The sequence below is a fragment of the Camelus dromedarius genome, chromosome 6 (assembly GCF_036321535.1).
Source record: "Camelus dromedarius isolate mCamDro1 chromosome 6, mCamDro1.pat, whole genome shotgun sequence".
Taxonomy (NCBI): Eukaryota; Metazoa; Chordata; class Mammalia; order Artiodactyla; family Camelidae; genus Camelus; species Camelus dromedarius.
The window spans coordinates 31,696,571-31,718,333 of NC_087441.1; the positions used below are offsets into that span (position 1 = coordinate 31,696,571).

General features: G+C 41.8%; 1 protein-coding gene across 1 annotated transcript in view; it reads right to left on the bottom strand.

The window, feature by feature from the left end:
- Positions 1-18,922, bottom strand: part of RSPO3 (R-spondin 3) — a 74,984-nt gene extending 56,062 nt beyond the window's left edge. The window contains exon 1 of the mRNA XM_010988614.3: positions 18,505-18,922. Coding sequence (XP_010986916.1) covers positions 18,505-18,601 — 97 coding nt within the window. The 5' untranslated portion in view covers positions 18,602-18,922. The remainder of the gene's footprint in view (positions 1-18,504) is intronic.
- Between the last annotated feature and the right edge of the window lie 2,841 nt (positions 18,923-21,763).

A 21,763-nucleotide genomic window follows, 5' to 3' on the forward strand; every position in this document is an offset into this window, starting at 1 on the left:
GACAAGGATCACCTAGCATTAGTGGCAATCTTCAGGGTTTTGTTTGTTTGTTTGTTTGACTGGAATGTAAAGTTTATGGAAAATAGATGGGAGAAAAAGTTAAAACTAAACATAAGGAGTATGAATAGCAGGACAGGGAATTGACCATGATGATAGTAAGGACACATCATGGTTTTGGAAGGTGATGGGGCTTTAGGAAAAGTTGTTCATGCATTATAGGGGCTCAGAAAATGAAGCTGGGGGGATGCTTGTAGCCCAGCACCACATCTGGGCACACACAAAGTTAGGTATGGAATCTAAGAGTTGTTCAAAACCAGAGAGAACTGTAATGCTGAAGCTAGGTGTAATTTCTTACAGTACCAATATCTTATCACATTTTCCAGTGTTTGAGATCATTCCCTGATGTTCATTTCTGTGTGATTAGTCATTGTGGAGACAGGTCCTGGAAAGTTAGTCATGAATATTGCCCAGAGTAAGAGCAGAAACACCTGACCGTTATTCCTCTGATTTTCCATTTTCCCCCCAGGATGAAACACGTATTCCAGTGGTGCATTGATCACTCTCCATTGAGTCTACAGAGCCAAAAATCTTCAGTAACAAAAAGAGATCCAACATGGTTAATTTTCCATCATACTCCCTACAGGCATGTTACTTTGGGCACTGGATCACCAAGGTTTTCTGATAAATTTTAATCAGTAGGCTAAGTTCAAGATCTTAATTCATTACTCTATACCCAACAATAAATAAATGCTTATAGACAGTGAACTAGCAAAGTGGGAAGGTTTTTTTCTTAATAATTTTATAAAATAATGCATCACTGTGAGTCTTTTTAGTTTCTCTTACCTTGTAAGGACTTTTCTTTTAGCTTATAAGGACGATCAGGGGAGCCATGGGCTTAGAATTTTATTCTTAGATTTAAAAGCATTTTTGTTCAGTCTTTAAAATAGCTTATTTGGCATCCTCTTTCCTTGGAAGTTCCCTCCACCCCACCTTCCAGGATGAGCTCACACACGGGTATTCAAATGGGAAAGAACCACCAATTAACCTCGTCAGCCAATAAGAATAATCTCATCCATAACAACGATTTCCCCTAATTTACATGCCCTTATTGCAAACCCAAAGAAATTATACTGATAGTGGGAACTTCACAGGAGATAAATGAGGGTTCTGGCAATGCAGGAAAGGCTGTGGACCTGGAGTAAAACAAAGAAATTTGAGACTGAGTTCTGACACTTCCTACCTTAATGATACTATACAAGTCACTTAATATCTTTGAGCTTCAGCTGTAAAATAAGAATGGTCAACCCTGATCTGCTCATTCCACAGGAGTACTGAAAAGATCAAATAAGACAAAGATAAGAACGTGTTTATGAGCTGTACAAAATTACATTGATACACCATTGTTAATAACGGGCATGATGGTACTTAACCAATTCAGGGCCAGATTTGAACGTAACTAATCCCAGGAATAGAATAAGAATACATTGGATGAAAAAACAGACAACTGTTCTGACGACAGTACGTATAACTGTGTGTGTGTGTTTTTTTTTTTTAATTATGCCCTATTTTGAGTCCAGTTAGATGAGGGCAACAAGGTATAGGAACTTTTTAAGGTTTCAATCTCATGAAATAAGGAAATAAACAGAGTGAAATAAACATCCAATGAACAGACAATTCTCTTTGAAATGACCATTAATTAAACAAATAAAAAATCAGATTGCCAGACGACCCACAGAGTGCTTCTCTGGAACGTCAGCCCTTGGAACCACTTGCCCTGTGGCGTTTGCTGGTACGGAATGGACACCGGCATTGTTTCTCCTCTTGGTTTCAATGCAAAGTGACTACAGTCAAGTCACTTACTTCTCTGGCTGCTCTTCTTCCTCTTAAGTATCCTGAGAGAATTATGCTGCATATATTATTCCTCCCAATCTTCCTAGCTATTAGAACTTGTACACCTAATCCAGACAGACTCTTTCTTTATTGTTTTCTATCTCAGTAAACGATATCATCTGCTTGCCAGAGCCAGATGTCTAGGCACCTTCCTCACTCCCATCCCCAGTCACCCTTTCCTATGTTTTCTGCCTCCTCAAGGAACAGCGCTCACATCCTCCCATTTCCTACCATCACTTCTGCTCCCTTTGAGCAAGCAGAATGAACTTTTAAGAACAGTAGTTTCGATCTTTTCAGGCCCCTGCTTTAAAAAACAATTTAAAGCTTCTCATTCTACTTCCCAAGTAACTGCTTCTGTCAATTAAGCCAGTTTACTCTCTCTCAGCCTCACTTTCTGTATAAGGAGGCATTAGCAGTTCTGTATCAGTTGCAGAAATAGAACTTCCCTCATTTAAACCTCCTCTGGCCTTTTCCTTTAACCTGCTTAACGAAAAGCAGAGTGTAAAGGGGAAAGCTGTGCTTGAGGTCAGAAGACCTGGGTATGCGCTTGGTTATGCCCTTTCTGACTACATCATTTTGATCTGTTTCTTAATTGTTTTGAACCTCTTTATTTCTAAACTAGTTAACGATGTATCATGAGGTTGTTATGAGGGTTACATGAGGTAACACTGTAACTGTACCTGATAGTTACCTCTTTACTCGAAATCCTTCACAAGTTAGTGATAACATATGGAGAAGAACTGAATCATGTTATTTGCAAGACTCCATTCTGGCAACTGACATATTTAAAGCTATCAACTGATGTTAGGAAAGGTCACTAACAGACTTACATAAGACATTCAAATAACTTTCTGACATGCATTTGCTAAACTAGTGCTTTAAGTAGATTGGATTGTATGTTCCAAAGAGTGGTCAAGGGGTTACCATAAAAGGTTTGAAAAATGCCTCTGAGAGAGGAAAAAAAATGGACTATTTTAAACATAAAATATTTTAATGTTTGTTTGGTAGAAGTAATTCCAGTTAATGAACTAGTGTGAAAGTTCAACTATAGAAATTATTCAGTGCCAAAAATGGAAATTCGCTCAGGCAAACCACGCCACTCCATTACAAGCTTTACCCAACAATGCCAACGACGTTTATAGTGTACATAGCAAACTTCCTATGATTGTCACAAACGTCATGATAAATGATGACTCCTATTCATTGGTCATAAATTCTCAAACAAGAAAATGCTGGGAGGCCCAATAAATTCCAAATGTTTTCAGCTGATCTTTCTTCTACCTTCCTGCTTCATCCCCACATGATGTCTAGTATCCTTGTTTTCCAGAGAAAAATCTGGGTGTTCATGAGGCTTGTTTGTAAACTAATTTCCAGATCTATATAAACAATCCTTAAAAAGAAAAGTTACACAGCTTAGAAAGAATGTCTAACAATTCTCATTTATCTTAAGCCAAATATTGTTTAATTCTGATTTCATGTTTCCTTTCCTTGACCACTGTGACATGTTACAAGTGTAGGTTTCATGTGTGTTTTGGTCACTTTTGTAATCCCAGCACATTCTTAATGTTCAGTAAATACCTGCTGAATGAGTGAATTTATGCTGTTTTAATCAGGGCTAAGTATAATTTCATTTTTTCTCCACAGCTTTCCCTCAAGAGAACTTCTTTCTTGTTTGTTAGCTTTTTAAAAATATGGTCTTGAAAAATCTGTGAAAGTACAAAGAGAAACTTACATTTTTGAATTCAAGCCCTAGCTCCACGTTTTTAAAGTTCTGACAGACAGCTGTCTAAGGTTAGAGCAGGCTACAAAAGGGAAAAGGGAAAGCTCTTTGAGCTTACTGGTGGAGGGACTTCGAGATCAGTTTCCTGCTTTCAAACAAATGAAAGATGAAGAGTCCCATTTTACAGTGGATGCAACTGAATCACAGACTAAACGATTTGCCTAACTATACAGCAGAGTGCTAATTAGAAATCAGTCCACCTGCCCTCTAATGTGGCATTTCTCTAACTGTAGTCCAAACTCGCAAAAATCAAGATTCTAAAAAGGCAATGACAAACATGTTACTCTTCCATGATGAAGTTTATGAAGCACACATTGCTTCTCCCTTAAATTTCTTTTTATTATTTTTTTTGTTAAATCAACAACAAATACAGGATTCAAGTGGGATTCAACTGGAGACTCAGTCAACAGTGAATGATTGTCATTACACGTTAGAAGCAAACCAAGGAGAAGTAAAATCCCATGGTAGACATTTTAACATTATTTACACGGCATCTTTCTTCTCAAGGGCTTGCCAGCAGAAAAAAAGTCCTACTAATGTTGGGTAAAAAGAAAAATCCTACTCCTGGAAAGAAGAAAAAAATTACATATACTAAAGAGAAATCTTATATTGTGACTTACCAATAAAGAAACTGAATTAAAACTCATGGCCTTTATATTTTAGTGTGGGCCTTAAATCACCAAGGGAAGGAGAAAACAATGACTAGTGTAAAGGATGGACTACCTTCCTAGTTAAGCATCACGGTAATCATTAATACTGTCAGATTAATTTGAAATTCGGTCCATGAAGCCTCTGATGCTTTATATTACTTAGCTGTGTAGTCCCCTAGTATGTAAAAACACTTGAAAATGCCATGCGAACAGGAAAGCACAGAAGTGGAACACTGGTGAGCTTCCATCCCTCGAGGCTAGGGTACCGCCCTATTTTAACAAGTGATATTTGATAGACGCATTAGCGCCTAGCCAGCATCCCTTTTAATAGTTCTTGAATAATAACATAGAAACCCAAACTTACATCAGAAAGGGTCTCAGATGTACTACTTCATTTTGGCGGGAATATGGAGAAACAGCTAAGAACTGCATTTGAACTGGCAGGGTGAAAGAAAGAAAAATCTGTAATTGCCCCTCGCTTTTTTTTTTTTTTAAATTAAACCCTTAAAACACCAGTAGCCAATTTTTCTTATTTTCAGTTTAAACTAACTCATTTCCCCTACGTTTTGTGCACATTAAACCATATCATCTCTCTAGTGATAACTTAAAATAATATTTTGCAGTTCAGGTTACAGAGTTCAGTCTGATTCCTGTCTTGATTCTTTTTCCCTTGGTCATTTCTCCAGCGTACAGTGTTGGAATCTGTGCATCAGATAGCATAAGGCCTGCTGTTGCAAACACGAATAAGATCTATCATTTAGGAACAGTTACTTACACTTTGTTTCATCTCTAATGGAAAGGATTTCTCTAAATATTTACACCAGAACAGTTGTCAGAATGAATCCTGCAAAATTGCTGGCATACTCCCAGGAGCAGGGGGGCTGGTGTGTGGGGGAGGAGAGATTCCTGGTCCCTGGCTGTATAATTTCAAGCAGCCCTAGATTTTCAGGGAGCTGCTTGCTACAATATGAAGGGTTTGTATTAACAAAAAGGTACTTCAGTGTGTAGACCAATTCAAGTAAAGTATCTGAACAGCCACTTTCGTTTATTGCTCTTGTAAAAAGGGCTCTCCATTTGCTTCAGGTTTCAAATAAAGGGATGGTTTAGGTTTCAGAGACCCAGCAAAGAAACTGTATCTTGAACAAGAAGTGTGAAGGAACACCAAACTTGTTCTATGCGACGGTCCTCAAGGTGCTTAATATATAGAAATGACTTGTTCCTTCCATGAGTTGCTGAGAGAGCGAGCCAGCCAGTAAGAGTTAGACAGGAGAGAGTGAAATCTGCCAAGATAAACGCAGCAGCAGTGTTTTATAAATTAACTCGGCTGTCTGTGTGTTTGTTTTTTCCTTTGGAAGATTCTAAAATTAAGACCGCTCAACTCATCTCAGCAGTGGTTTGGAATTTGAGGAGTGGATGAGGAAGTAAGTTTGGGCTAGAAAGGGTAGAGGAAATATCCTGCCCTGGAAAATCTTGGCAGTTTTCACTTGAAACGTGTTCTTATCTCACAAACGATAGTACTTCTGCCCCAAAGTCTGTAAATTAAATAGTTTGGTTAGAAAAAAAACTACAGAAACAGACTCATACAGAGAACAAAGTGGTTACCCAGGGGTAAAAGGGGTGGGAAGGGATAAATTGGGAATTTGAAAATTGCACCTCCTGGGGAGTGATGGAAATGTTAGCTGCCTTGATGGTGGTGGTGGTTTCGTGGGTGTACACATCTATCAAAATTCATCAAATTGTACATGTGAAATATGTGTAGTTTACTGTACAGGAACCATACCACAATAAAGGTGTTTTTTTTTTTTTTTTAAACTAATACACAAAGGTTTCTGGGATTGTAAACTCTCCATACATAATGTGGGCAATACACTACCCTCAGAGGCAAACAGTTTATAATGAATGCCTAGAATGTCAGTGAGGTGTCCCCATGGCTGCTGAAAGTGGTAGAAGTAGCCTGAGATGGTCTGGCGCTCCTCTTGCTGGAAATCTCCCTTATTCTATTAGAAATGAAGCTTTGCGATATGGGCACACAGTGCTCTAAAGTCTAAAAACACACGTGCATCAGGGCTGCGTCCTGGAGGCTCCGTGCTGGGTAGAATGGCATAGGCTATTGACTGTACTAGGGCCAAGTATGCATCGGCATGAACCTGCAAGTCTCACTGCCTTCCAAGGGAATCCCACTGATCTATGTTCAAAGCTCAGATTTCCATCAAGCTCCGGACAGAACTGGAGTGTTGGATGGATGACTTAGAAATACGCTCTAGGAGAGACTGCCCCTTTTAAATTAAGTTAGTCTTTGTAGAGGGGGCTCAGAGTCAGTATCTTGAGGATGGTATGAAATGAGTGTGTGAATTGGGGTCAGAGGGGCTAAGGATACTCTCTTTGGGCTTTTTTTTCTTATATACCAGACAGTAATGAGAGTCCTTTTAAATTTAGATCAACAAATTGGTCATAAATTGGAAAACAATACTGAATTCTTTAAGAAACAAATATTCAGTGGCTCAGTATGTGCTCATTTAGTTTGTAGTCAAGCAGCATTTGTCCACATCTTCTCTATTTCATGGCAGATACCACATGCCATCAAAAGGTAGTGACACAGGTAAACTGCAAGTCAAGGTTTTGCTACTAAGTTTCCAAAAATTAGGATTCTCCTATTCTTAAATCAGCTCATGATCAAATTTAAGACCAAAGAAAATCAAATATATGAATCCACTAAATTGGTAATATTATACTGACAGCAGGTCATTATAACTCTTGGGTGTACAACACAGGGCACAAGGTCAGGGTTTATTTGCCCAGTGTTACCTGGAGATTTCCAGTTGCCGGAGAAGGCTGGCCAAAAAAAAAAAAAATCTGCCTGCCTGCCTTTCTGTGGATTTAAAATAAGGAATATCACCCATTCACATGTTTAAACAAAGACAGTCTAAAGTCATAAGAATCTAAAGTCTAAGGTCAAAGGAGTACTGAAATATACTGATGTCATTCTGAATCATAAAAGAATGTGAAACTTACCACATTAAGGACAGTGATCAGTAGGAACTCTGTGTCTTTGTTCAATTAAAGATCCAGCACATGAGGTGACAGAGTATCTTTTCTGGGTATTTGAGGCAATGTCAAGAGTTTCAAAGGTGAACATTCACTGAGGTTATTAAGCATGGATATATTTGTGCCACCTGAATATTTTCTTGTAGAAAGCTTTAGTGGTCTTCTAATTTCTAATATATTGAAAGCTTAAAAATAAGAGCATGACTTAGTTCTTGATAATACTGACTTAACTATTTTACAGCACTGCATTTCAAAATGGCATCGTTTTCAGTAAAGGAAACCCTAAGTTTGCTCTTGGCCTTCTCCTAGCTCTAGAGGTTTTTGAGCTCCTGTCCTGGTGTCATGTACTACTATTTTCTTATTTCCAAATGTTACTTTGGTACTATTATGTCTGAATTGACCTTAGGATGTTTACAAAGTTCCCTTCCCTTCCCATCCTAATCAGACACCTCTTGTACAAAGACTCAGACTAAATTCCTTGGGTTCTCTTTATCTACTCAGGAAGGGAGGAGGAGAACTTGCAGTGATGACAGCAGGAGCTCTGTGTGTGTGTGTGTGTTTGCCCTCGTGCAGGCAGAGAAGGTGGTTTATAAGATGTTGGGGATTTGAACTGTGCTCGTACACCAGCAGCATATTTCCATCTCTTGTAAGCTTAGCGTGAATATCCTATTGAGGAAAAAAAAATTGGTGGAAAAGCATTGTTTTCTGGTGGATTTCCTGCTCTCTGTAACTTGCGATTGCTCCCAATCCCTAGGGACAAGTAACTAGGATTGACCACGGAGCAATGGCTCAAGCAAGCTGTGATGACCCTTCTCCCCCAAAAGCCTGGCTTTCCTCAGTCTAATTACTTTTGGCAACTGTGGTTATTGGGATTTGGCCTAGTGAATCACTAGAACTCAAACGCTCCCAAGGAGCCCCCTTAATAAGCAGAATTAAGTCTGACAGGAAGCCCAGACTTCCACCTCACTTTTACACGGAGTTTTCCCTGGTTTATGGCAAGGTTTGAAAATCGCTCATGGACTAGAAAAGAATAATAAACAAGATTTAACGAAGATAACCACTTCAAGAAGAGCACATTAGAAGAGAAGCAAAAACAGTAAGCTCAAGAATAAACAACCTACTGCGAAACTTAACCTATTATGATAGAGTTAAAACTAGGCCATTTATAGTACTTTTACTGATCACCAGTAGTCACTCTAAAGTTAGTCAGGAATTTTAGAAACTATAAAAGAAAAGGATGTTTATTTCTTTTTAGAGGCCATTTTCTAACCATTTCGTTTTTCTTGAAAACAAAGAGGACTCAAGGGCACATCCAATCATCTGGTAAGACATAGAGAAGTTGTTTATTACTAAGTAGCTTTGGAAAAAATGTTTTGGTATGGCTGATCTTCTATCCTATTTACTGCCTCACTCACCCATGGTATAGTTCCTCAGCAAGGCACCCTTACTCGCGACTGCGCCTCTCTTCTGACAGCCCTCTTCTTATCTGTGAAGCCAGCAGCAGTATCTGTTAAATCACCATTATATCCTACTGTGTGCCCTTTGCTATCTCTTCTTAGGCTCTTTGGCTGAGACAGTTCTTTATCAGATGGTCCTGTCTGCTCTAGTCAGTGCCGTGAGTTAAAGGGCACCCTACTGATAAACAGTCTGGCACTACAAGACTGCTTTATATTTTAAACTGCTATCTGTGCTGATGACACATGTCTCACCTCTTACCGCACTCCACACACGTCTACTTTGTCTAACTCTCATGAAACTAGTATTGTTTCCCACAGCTGCTCAGCTGTAAGAGTTATCCTTGAATTAAGAGTCCAACAGTACTTCTCAGCCTTGGCTGCACCTTAGAATCATCAGGACTACTTTTGAAAATGCACATGTCCAGGCCCCATCCCTAGAGATTGTTCCATTTGGTCTAGGGTGGAGTCTGGTATTTCTTTTTAAGAGCCCCAGGGATTCTAATTTGAAATTAGAGTTGAGAATCACTGTCCCCAGGCCCAGAAAGCAAGAATTCAGAGTGTAGGATACTGTTAATGCTCATGGTAAAAGTAATATAAATAACAGATTTTAGAAGCACTATAAAGATAACTTTCTGGATAACAAAAACTAGCCAGTGAAATGTCTATTGTGGTTGTAAATTACATAGAAGGATTTCAATATATAACTGCAAAATTATAGACTTTGCCCACATTCTCATGCCTTAGTTAATCCTCTCTTGGAACTGCATGGTGTAGATGGGAAGAATGATCTTAGAGAATTTCATGTAAAATGTGCTATTTGATTGTTTCTAATGAAAAAAAAAGATCAGCAACTTTTCATGTTTAAAAACCATCAATAGGGCAGGTTTAAGGAAGAGAGGAAAAAAGACAGAGAAAAGAAAGAGATGCGGAAGAGAGTGTTGGAACATCAGAAGCAACTTCTAGAGTAAATGCTTGAAGACTTGTGGTTTGTTAAATGAGGAGGAAGTGATTATGAGCAAAGAGAGTAAAGGAAAGAAAAAAAGTAGGGTGGGGTTTGAGAAAATACCTCCACGAGCTTCAAGTACCAATCCCAAGAATTAAGGTGACATGAAAAAAATCAAGGAAGGACATGGACTTTGGAGTCAGCCCTGGGCTGGAATCCCAGGTCCACCACATCTTCACTGCATGATGGCAAGTGACAGACATGGGACTACTGGCACCTGCCTTTTATGGTAAGTGTGAGGACAAAGTGAGATGGTATTTGCAAAAACATCACATACAGAGTCTGGCACTTGCAGGTGATTAGAACATGGCAGCTATTTAAATAATAATCATCACAACACTCACTGTAACAAATAAATATAAATGTATATTAAGATAGAATGTATGTGACTGTAACAGCGGCCCCGAGAACTATGAAGCTATAGTTTTCCACGAGGTATTTACACACACTTCGGCATAACATCCTACCTCTTTCTTATTATCTAAATGTGACTGATACCTCCTCTTCTTATATGACAGTCTTTGTCAAGATGACCGTGTTCACATATGTGAGGTCCCCCCACTGTACGAGGGAACATGACAATGAGAAACTAGCTGCCCCTTCCCTTACCAGCTTATCAAGCATATGTTAAGAAAACAGTGTTCTAAAATAAGCAGTTCACAAATTCTGCTATTTTATATTGTGTGGTGGTGGTTTGTGTTATGTGGTTATAAAATGGGGGCCGCTTTACCACTTACTCTCAGGAATGTGCTTTGTATTGGGGTATAATTATAAATATGCTTACCAGCTAGTTTTCTGAGGACAATTTTTGGGAGTGAATATAGTGCACTGAATTATTGTGTATTCATTTTAGAAAGATGGTTTAGGGTAACTAAATCTGACCCCATGCCCATGCCAAGTGCCCAGAGGTAGGAGAATAGACACACTGGGAAATAACCTGCTTCCTGATACAGAAGGCCCAGCTTGGTTAGGAGAAGAAAGAGAGGTCACGGAATCTGGCTGTTACCGAGGCTAGACAATTACTCGGTGAGGATGTTGCAAAAGTAGTCCACGTATGGCAGAGATGGACTGAATTCCTTCAGGTTTCATCCCACCCTGAGATTTTCTTCTTTTAAGAGAGCACGTTTTGTCAAGAAATCTGCTTCAAAGTAGAGCGCTATGTGTAGAAGCAATATCCAAGTGGAGTGAGACAAAAAAAATCATTTTTGCACCTTAAGGGAAACTTAACTTTCATTACTATGAAGTTTTTCAAGTCTCCTAAGATCTGTGGCAAAATAATACAGTTCAACGGGGGATGAGACTTCCAAGAATGATCTTCTATTGGAAGATTTGGCAATTTGATATTGCCCCTCCTGATATCGGTGACTGTTCTCTTACGTAATACAAAGAGGGCTATAAAAATGAGAAACCACAGTTGAGAATAATATATTAGATGCTTTGAAGTGGACGAAGTACCTTAATGTAATTAATCTTATTTTGGTCATACCAATAAGAGTGAGTCTCAACGCTGCAAACATTTTACTAATAATAAGCAAGGCGCCGCTAGATTTTTTTCTCGAGCATTCAACTATCCCCCTTTCTGTGAGCGACTCCAAAATACTTATCTTCAGCCCCTGAAACTCTCTGAAACTTTGATTCAGAGTTACTAAATGCCCTGCTGGCCCTCGAAGTAAAGACAGCTCAAAAGAAAAATATGTTTCCTATCAAATGTGCCTCTCTTACTTTCCTGTTTTTTTTTTTTTAAATCTCTATTGTCTTTCCATTCACCTAGACTTGAGTCCTTATACTGCAAAGTTTAGCGCTAAATATGGCCCTCTTCCTCTTTTCCCTTCATATGCACTCTCCTGCTCAATCAGTCACAGTCAGAGCACAGGGCCTTATAACCTTAACCCTGAGTCATTGTAACTGCCGCTTCCATCCCAGCACAGGCCACTTCTGGAACCCTGTCCTGGTAGGGGGTTCTGAAGCATCTCTCTAGGTGGGATTCCAAACCAGCTCTCCGTGACTCTAAGCCCAAGGACAAAATGGACCTGCTGAAGATGGAGTATGCGGATTGATTCTATGGCTATAATTTTCAGGCACTAGAAATTGTGAAGGGTGGGGAATATCATAATTAATTCAGTCTCTACTTTGACAAACAATTCATTAATCTGTATAGGATGAATTTACTTATACTATATGAATACTTACACTTGTTTTTATTCTTAATCTTCATCCATTAAATTTAGTTGAATAAAACAACTAAGTTCAGAAGGGTCTTACACCAAAAGATTGAAAGTTGAAGAGACTGTAAGAATCACTTAGATCTAAATTTTTGACCAATCACGTCACTTCACAGATGAGGAAATGTGGCTTAGTGTGGCAAAGGGCCTTGCTTGGGTTATTCACATATTAGTAGCAGTGCTGAATCTGGAGCTCAGGTACACTTCCTCATATACTGTTCCCATCATACACTGGGAATTCTCCCTCAGTGACTTCTTAAGTCTCAGTCTCTACCATGAATTTATGACATTTGCTGCTATTCTTCAATTCTTGAAGGTCAGATGGAACCCTAATAAGGTAGTGTTTTTAAGACTTGCATAAAGCATAAACCATAAAGACAGTTCACGGCTATTAAATATGTACTTAATTGGGCAATCATATCCTTTAGTACCACGGAGTTTTCTCTAAAAAACTTCCAAAGGAATTTTAGTGACAGCAGATAGTAATTAGGTCCCTTGCCAAGATTATAAATAAGGCAGAAATGCTCTTATCAGATAAGAGGCACCTGCAACCATGTTTTTTAACATGAGTTTTTGAAATTATTCAAACTTGCTGTATGTAAGAAAAAAATTCAGATATTTTGCTTAAAAGTTTCATTTTGTGAAAAATCTTTGGAGCAGAAAATGGGATTTCTTAGCACTCAGTGGCATTTTCAGCACCCCCACAATGCTTGAGAATGGAACTTTCCATTCTTTTGAGCATTGCTGGATAAGTACTTTAATCAGAATGCTAGTAATATTCCTGAATGGAAAGATCTGATGGACAGAATTCAATAAACAGAAAAAATTAGCAGCATCTTTTACAGATGCATATTGTATACTTCACATATTTTGTTAATGTATAACTGCAAAGCATTTCAAATTTATTAGGTTGGCCAACCAATGCTAAATTTTAAGATAATTAAATCATTTAAGCCTAAAGAAAAAAGTCACAATCAAGAAAGCAATCCACATTTTTCCTCAAAATCGAAGGCAAGACAATAAATATCTATATAATTTATGATGCAACACTTTTTCAAATGGTCATTCTCAAAAGAGAATGCCAGTGTGCAATGCACTGTTCAGAGAAGAAATAGTCCTAACCAAGTAAAACATAATTTCAACACACTGTCTTACATGATCCTTACCATGCTCTCAGAACTGAATGATGTTTTCCTAATGGTAACCAAAGTTGATTCTTACATTTCATGAAACATAATACCCACTCTGATGGCATTTCAAGAATTCACTACTTGGAAAAGGATGTTTTGGGGGCTGGGGAGAGTGAACAGTGAGGAAGTGGGCAGAGAGGTTAGGACGACATCCAAAATGAAACATTTGGATAGAGATAAAGGGGGAAAGATGATTTATAAATTGCTGTATGTAGAACAGTTTTATTTTTTGATAGTTCATTCTTACAATTGCAGAGGGATCATGTGGTCTTAACTCTACACAGCGCTCTGAGAACTCCACAGCATAGTCTATCAAAAATACACAGAATTCAAAAGAACTGTTGCATTAAAAAAAAAAAAATTAACCATTTAGCTAGAAAATATTTGAGACATTCAGTAGCAATCTGGAGATCTCTGCCCAGATTAAAATAGTCTAAAACGATCAGATGACTAATAAATTCGCTCAGTAGTGTGGCAAGAGTTTCTCCGTAATAACTTGAAAATCAAATTTAACTACATGCTGTAATTTTCTATTTATCACTTTCTGGGGACCTAATTTGTAGAGTATTAAATTCCAGGAACTATTTAATGGAGAAAGGATTTAACAAAACATATCTATTTATAAGTTGAAGTATTATTCATATTTCAAGTGTTAAAAATATTGCAGTAATGACATTAAATCAGTTTTAAGCCGATTATATTCTCAGTTACTTTACACAGAATAACTTGGGACTAAAAAGATAATATTCAAAAATCAGCATTCTTAAGTTTTTAGTAAAATCTTTCTTTTGAAGTAATAAACAAAGAATTAAAATAGTATAACAAAGATACTTTAAGAAATAATTTTGATAGTGTAATGATGACTAAATTAGAATTCACAAAAATAAGTGTTTTCTACTTATATTTAGAAGTCATCATAACTGCCTAAGAGTTTGAATTTGGGGCTTTGATTCATACAGATATCACATGATATGTTGCAGAACATACTTTAGCAAATATTACTCCTGCCTCCAACTATTAAACAATGTTTCTCTCAAAAATAAGGTAGAATGGTGACAAAAGTAGACAAGTGGAGAAATACATTGTAGGCAATAGCTAAACCATACTTTCATTCAAAAATAATATTATGAAAAGCATAGTAGAATGAAAGATTTTTCTGTCTTATAGTTAACCTGTTATTTTCTAGGTTAGTGATACAATCATCAAGCATGTATCAGAATCTCGAAGAATGGCTTAACATCTGAAAGTGTTATGAGTAATGACCAGTATATTCCATAAATCAGTTTTCATTTTATCACCATGAAAATGATTTCCCTTGTGTTCTTACTCCTTTATTTCAAACATCTTTATGAAGGATTTTCAAAAGTTCTTTGACTGTGCAATGAGTGCTTGGTAATTATTATGCATGCAATGCCTTTTCAAAACTTGTATTTATCTGGAACCTAAGCAATTAAAAACCAATTAATAGATGGTGTCAAGTAAAAAGGATACTACAGTGGCACCCGATGTTTCTAATAGTCTTCTTGCATAATATGACCGTACAATGTCTTCTTAATTACCAAATAAAATCGTATTATACTTAGCAAGCTTCACTATTACTATCAGGTATTTAACTCTTTGACATTGGTCATTAATGTATAATACATATATGTCAGTTCAAAAATTCCCAGTCAACCAGAGCAGCTTATTCTTCAAACATAGAATGAATGATGGTCTGGAGATCATCAGATTTATTATTTAACATACCTGACATCTTCTCTTTGACAAGGATCAGCATATAGCATAAACAGCAGGAGACAAGTTCCATTTATTTGCTGTTTGGCTTTGTACAGGTTACTTAGCCTCTGTTTCTTGGGTTCTTTCTCTGTAAAATGGGAATATTAATAACTGCCTCTATACTTCAAGTGGCTATGAAGGGACCCAAGCGAATAATTCAAGTGAAAGTGTGGTGCAGTTGTAGGGTACGGTCGTCATTAGTATTATGGCAAATATAACCTTTAATTTTATTAGCCAATAAGCTAGAAATCAGAAGCTGACTGCACCAAGGTGCAAAGGTTGAGCTGGAAATGAGTTAAAACTGGGTTCAGGGTTCTTGATTTAACATCCTTGGAAAACATTTGTGGTTGAGGATTTACCTCTGAAAACATTTGTGGTTGAGGATTTTTAAATGAGGATTGCATTTCATTTTTATCTTGAATAAATTCAATGTAGTCATCTCTAGGAGCTGTATATGAATACAGATAGTTTAAAAAGTTATTTGGATATTTACTTATCCATAACTCGAAACATATTTTAAAATATACAAAACTCCAGTTTAAAATGTTTTTTTTTCTTTTATAAGAGAAAACAAGATCACTACTTTGCAGCAAAATAGAGATAAGTGGTATATCTCAGTTGCTTTGAGGGAAACAGGACAATCTTGATAGAGCTTTATCTACTTTATCTAAGGATTAGCAATGGACTTGATAATATTTAACACTGCAAGTGAATTCTTTTTTTTTTTTTTGCAAACTTTTCTACTACAACATTCAAGAGACTGGTGAAAACTTTGAAAAACTGTTCTTACTTCTCACTTTTCTATCATTAGCTAAGATTTTTAAAAGTTTAGGAAAGCGAAGCTATTTAACTATAGGCCAAAAGGTATACTCTTAAAATACTTCAGCTGTCTCTTGAAGAAAAAATAGGAAAGACCACTTCTTTATAGAATACCTTTGACTACTACCTTATTTTCCACTTAAACGACTTTTCCCTACTCCCTATTTGAGAAAACTTTTTTTTCCCCAGAGATTTCCAAAGAAACGAGTATGTGCACATGCAATCTGACCTTCAATTTCTGGACCTTTAACAAAGCTCTCTCCTTACCCTACAGCCCTTCCTCATTCTCCAAAAAACCCATGCTGCACCTGCCGAGAGAGTCTCGCCTGTCTCCTCGGAGGACGCAAGGGGTCGCCCCTTTCCCAGGATTGCATCAGCAAACCCCAGGCGCAAATGCAGACTGAAGTGCGAGGAGCAAGGAGCATCGTCTGCTAGGGGAGCTCTCTCCCAGCCCCACCCCCACAGAACAATCGGAATTTCAACCCAATTCCACCCACTCCCTCTCTCATCCCGGCTACACAAGAGGGCGCCTTTGACTTGGCCTTGAGACTATTAAGGCGGGTCGAAGCAGTTCGACTTTGGACTCTGAAAATCCTCTCGAGTCCCCAGCCTAGAGGTGCGCCTTTCCCCTCTGCTCCCAGAAGACTTGGGGCAGCATCAGCCGGCAGCTTCCCGCACCGCTGTTCTTGCTGGGGGAAATGGAAACGAATCGATGGTCAGCTTTCTCTCCTGTGTCTTCCATCAGAAACAGGGGCCCCCAAACTGCAATCACAGACAACTCTAACACTAACACTTTAGGACCCTGACCCTCTCCAGCAACTGTGTGGCTCTTGGACCAGGAGTCTGTGGGGTGAAGAGGGGAGTGGGCCATAGGCGCCGGGTGGGTATCGGCTGGAAGAGAGATGCAGGGCAGGAGGCTGCTGCACTTGTGTCCAGCATCCCTCTCCCCACTGACCTGAGGTTCAGTTCCCCTCGCTGGACCCTGCGAAGAGAGAAGGTGGGGACAGCCAGGAACCAGAGCAAGGCTCGAACCCCAGGCTGCTTATTGTGTGAGGCAGCCGCAAGGCTAGAGTGAAAGGTTGGGTAGAAGAGGCAGAAAGAATACAACCATTCAGAGGTCAAGAATTATAAATCGGATGCCCTGACGTGTTTAGATTAGGCCCTCTTGCCCCCTGCTACGCGATCCTAGGCGTTGAAGCTGGGCGGGAGCCCCTGGCGCTTTGGCCCAGCTATGTTTTTTAAAAGCAATTTTCAGGTGAATCAAACCTTGTTTGCCCGAGGCGAGCGGCACAAAGGAAGCTTTCAGGGGACCCTCACGTCCAGGGACAGGGCACAGACAGCGGCGCAGAAGCGATTACTAAATCTGCATCTCACACAAGCCTGTGCTGTCCTCCGCGTTGTACCTGTGCTCTCCCAGAGTGACTTCGCGGGCCAGCGCTCGGAGCCTGCTCTGCTTGCGGGACCAGGTGCCGCCAAGTGTCATTGGATCCCGGGTAGCAGAGGGCCAAAGTAGCCAAGGCAATAGTATCGCTTTCTGTGCCCTGGGAAGATTTCTCCCGCGCAGTCCCCACCAGCAAGCGCGCCCCACGCTGGAGCCAGGGTCGCCCCCTCTCCCGCTCTATTTGTGAAGCGACTCCCCAGCGCGGGTACAGAAGCCAGGGTGGCCAGCCCGCGGGGCTACCTGGGAGCAAGGAGCGGTGCTTTTCTCGCGTCTGTCTTCACATTTCTGGAACACGCCGCCTTGAAACAGACCGACCCTGGTTGAGGGTGCCCTGGGGTTTCCTTTTTCATCCCAGCCAGGGCGCTGTCTTAAGAAGCCTTCACAAGCCAACCTTCCAACTGGAGTCAGGATAAAGGGCAGCGAGGAGGAGAGCCTGAGTCTTTAGGGGAACCCCACCCTCAGTATGTCTGCCTCAGGGGACTCACTTGAAGGGGCCTGAGACGGTAAAAGCGCTCACGCGTAACAGGCAACATTGTAACTGGAAACCCGGCACCTCCGGCTCCCAGCGGCGGGTTCGCAGCCCTCACACCCCCCGGAGTGGGACGGCGAGCGGCTCCGCCAGCGCGCAGGCACGCGAACCCCGGGGGCCCCGCGTACCCTGCTGTTCCGCTCGTGGCTGGGGGCAGCGGCTGCGCAGGCGCTCGCCGGCTCTTCCCGAGTGGCGGGAGAGCTCTTCGCGACCCGAGCGCCGGGAGGACCCAACAAGGTCTCCCCACGCGAGGCGGCGACTCAAGGTGAGACCGCGCCGCTGCCGCGCCTACCCCAGCGATAACTCAGTGGTTAGGGGTATCCTGCTGGCCGGGCGTCTGGGATGCCTGGGGCTCCGAGACCCCCGTCCAGGTCTCAGAAGGAGAGCATAAATCCCCAGAGCTAGTCTAATGAAGGACCGAACTTTCCAGAGAACCTGAAGTTATGAGGAGACGGGGGGACACATCAGCGTCTGGTCCGCGGGACTCTGGCACCCATGAGGATACGGGGGAAGAGAGGGGCGCGGAGAGGAAGGCGTGAAAGACTCAGTCAACACCAGAGCCTAAACTGTTACCTCCTCTCGGAGGCGTGGGGAGCTGGGCGGGAGGACCGCTGCCGCTGGGAGCCGACTCACTACAGGCAAAGCGACCCGACAGGTGAACGCGGCGGGAGGGAGCAAACGCGTAAAAAACCCTGCACTTACTTCTTCGCTGGCGCCTTCCCCGGGAGGCGTTTTGGCTGCCGATGTATTCCATAAAGTTCAAAATGATAAAAAACCAAGAAATCAGTCGCAAGTGCATAGTAACCCAGTAATGTTTCCCTTCTTTTTCTCCTTTTTTCTTTTGATTGTTAATTAATATTGAATGTTTTAGAAATATACGTAGGTGTTAGGCGTATAGAGAGAGCAAGAGAAAAACCCAAGCAGCGGACAACTTCTCCACTCAGATCCGATAGCGTGCTGGGATGGCAAACGAAGCGGGTCGGATGGTCAGGGAAATCAATTATTGTACTTTCAAATTGTCCGAGCCCTGAGCTCCGGCAGGGTAGCTGTCAATGCCGCAAGTGAGGGTTTCAGCAGCAGCCAGCGGCCTCGCCAGGGCGGCCGCAGGTAGCATGGTGCGCGGCGGCGGCGGCCGCGGGCGGGATCCAGGCGGGCGGTGGCGACGGCGGCGGCCCCTTGGGCTTAGAGGTTGCGGCGGCTGCGGCGGCAGCGGAGGGGGCCCCGGGAGCGGAGGGGAGCGGGCGCCGTCGGCACTGCGGCCATGGCCAAGGGGCGGCGGAGAGACCCCGAGCTGCTTCTGCTGTTCACGAGCAGGAGTCGCTCCAGTGGTGGAGGGAGGGAGGGAGGGAGGGACGGGGCGAGGGAGGGGGAGGGGGTAGCTGCGGGGGGCGGGGGGAGCTCGGGGGCGGGGAAGGAAACTGCTGGAGCAACAACCCTGAGCGACCTCAATAACTTTCAATTTCAAGAGAGAAAGAGGGAGCTGGAAAAGTACAGGCGTTGCGATTTGGCAGAGGGACGGGAAGAGGCGCCTAAGGGGTCCCGGGTCTGCGGCGGAGCATCTCTGGACACTGCGAAGAAGGCGGGAGAACAGGAGCCGGGGGGTGGGGTGGGGGGAGGAGGGAGGGAGGCAATGCTTGCCCAGAAGAGTTCCTCAGAAGGGTAGCTCTCGCGGGGAGAGGTGGGAGCGCTCCCACTGGGAGTGTTGAGGTCGAAGGTCCAGCGGGCGCGAGACCCCTCCCCACCTCCTTGTCCGGCAGTCTCAGCCTCCGCACGCTGGATGCACTCGGCTCCCGGGGGCTGCGCGTCCTCGGTCCCTCGCGCTTCCACTCCCAGCGCTGGGGCGCAAACACTGGCCCCAAGGCAGCTCGCTCCTCGCCCCCTTGGCAGAAGGCTGGAGAGTTTCTGGCTGTGGACACCTTCCTAGTTTCCTTGACCCCTTATACTGTTGCTTTCCCCCTTTTCTTTCTTTTTTTCCAATAAAAGTAGCTACAGTTTGTCGCCGGGCTGGTGGTCCGGACGAAGTTCAGTGGGCGCTGGTGGTCAACTCGGCAGCCGGTTATCTGCCCTAAGGAGGCTGGACTCAGAAGAGGTGTGTGCGCTCAGGACAGTACTTTTGGATATTCAGTTGTGCTGCGACTTTCTTCCAAACCGAGTCTTTGCTGAGGCTCTGGAAGATTCCTCCTCCCCCCAGTTCCCTCCACAGTCAGCTTGCCCGCGCTCGGGCGCAGCTCTCTCTCACTCTCTCTCTCAATCTTCTCCAGAAGATCTGTTGTGCAATTTGGTTTCTCATCTGGAGGACTGGGAACGTTTGGAAAGATTTCCCTCGGTCCTGGGGGAGAGAGAGAGGGTCCACTACTGCCTTCTGTCCCCAGGGCAGGTAGGGGTCCGTGACAGCGGAACAGAAGGTTCATAGGCCCACCCAAGGGTGGGAAAGTCGAGGGCCGGCACTCCTGAGCGGTGTACACTGGGGCTGTTATTAGTCAGTGGTAAGCTTCACACCCCTCTTTCCAGTAGCACAAGTCTAAGAGCTTCCAGCAGTTACTGGAGAAATATTTAGTTGGAAGTCACAAGCTCCCCAAATGATTTGAATGTAAATCTGTCCTATGTGTTGTGTTTAACAGACTGTCTCAAGGACTTTGTAGCATTACAGTTTTACACAACCCCAAACTTCTAAGATGTCACTTTGAAAAAGTCCCTAATTCAAAGACACTTTGCTAATTCTTATGCTCAAATAATTTAAGTTTAGAAAATGGGCTAAATAAAGCATTGCAGGAAAACAAGTAAGGTTTGTGCTTCTCTCTCTTGCATCCATTTGTCATCCCTATTACTGGATTGCCTTCCATTTGTATGTTGATAAATGAGAGGAGGGGAAAAAAGGTTATTGCTTCTATCCATCCCATTTTATAGGCTTGCAAAGCTTCAAACTGTTGTGTGTCTGTGAAGACGTAGATGGGGGTAGTTGTTATAGAGCTCAGAAGTGAGGTTGAGGAGATGAAATGACCTGGAAGCAAAAGAAAAGGAACATGAAATAGGCATTCTTCTAAAGTGTTAAAAATTAGAATCTGAGAGACTAGCCTTTCCATGAATCCTTGATTAAATATTGTTTATTAGTTTGCATACATGTATTGGAATTTTGAAGGTAGGAATAGTTGTTTTTTTTTTTTTTTAAGATTTTATATTATGGGGAAGACAACAATCCATCAAGCTTATGATTTGGGGCTTATTTAAAAATTCCCATTTGCAACATGTCTCTTTCTGTGGTGGAACTGTATTTTCCGTGCATCACACACACACACCCTTCCTGTATCTGTTGCATAATGTCCAGTTGCAAATGACTGAGTTTATTACTTTGAACCAGAAAACTTGCAGATAACAGGACAATTCCAATAATGATTATCCAAAAAAGAGGCTACTCTATTTTTCTGTGCCCGTCTCAGTCAGCTTTGCTTTCCTTCTTACTTAATACCTCAGATCCTGAATATCTGCACCATAAAACGTGGGGGATTTAAAGGCTGTGGGAGGCTCCCTTTGAAAAGGACTCCAGAGACGGCCTTTCTAATCCGAGATACTTGAGCCGGATGGGATGAGATTGCAAAAGGGGATGTAAAAAAAGCAATTTGGTGAACAAGTTCAGGGAAATAAACACGAAGAAAGACATTTACTTTTCACTGTGTGTCGTGCAGACATATGTTAGTTTGGATGAGAACAGGAATGGCCGTGTAAATAAATAAACAAACACAGTGAGAAGCTGCAGTTCTTGGGCCATCCCAGAAAAGAAGTACTAGATGCAGTGGGCAGGAAAGTCTCATCAAGGAGTAAGTGCTGCTTGGAGGAAACATAAGGAAAACATTAAATAAACGGCCAGGGTATTCTTTCTCTCTTGACGCTGTGCTTTAGAATAACTTTTTCCTGATCCATGTTACCAGACTATTAAATGTGTGCTTACTTGCTTGGCTGAGTC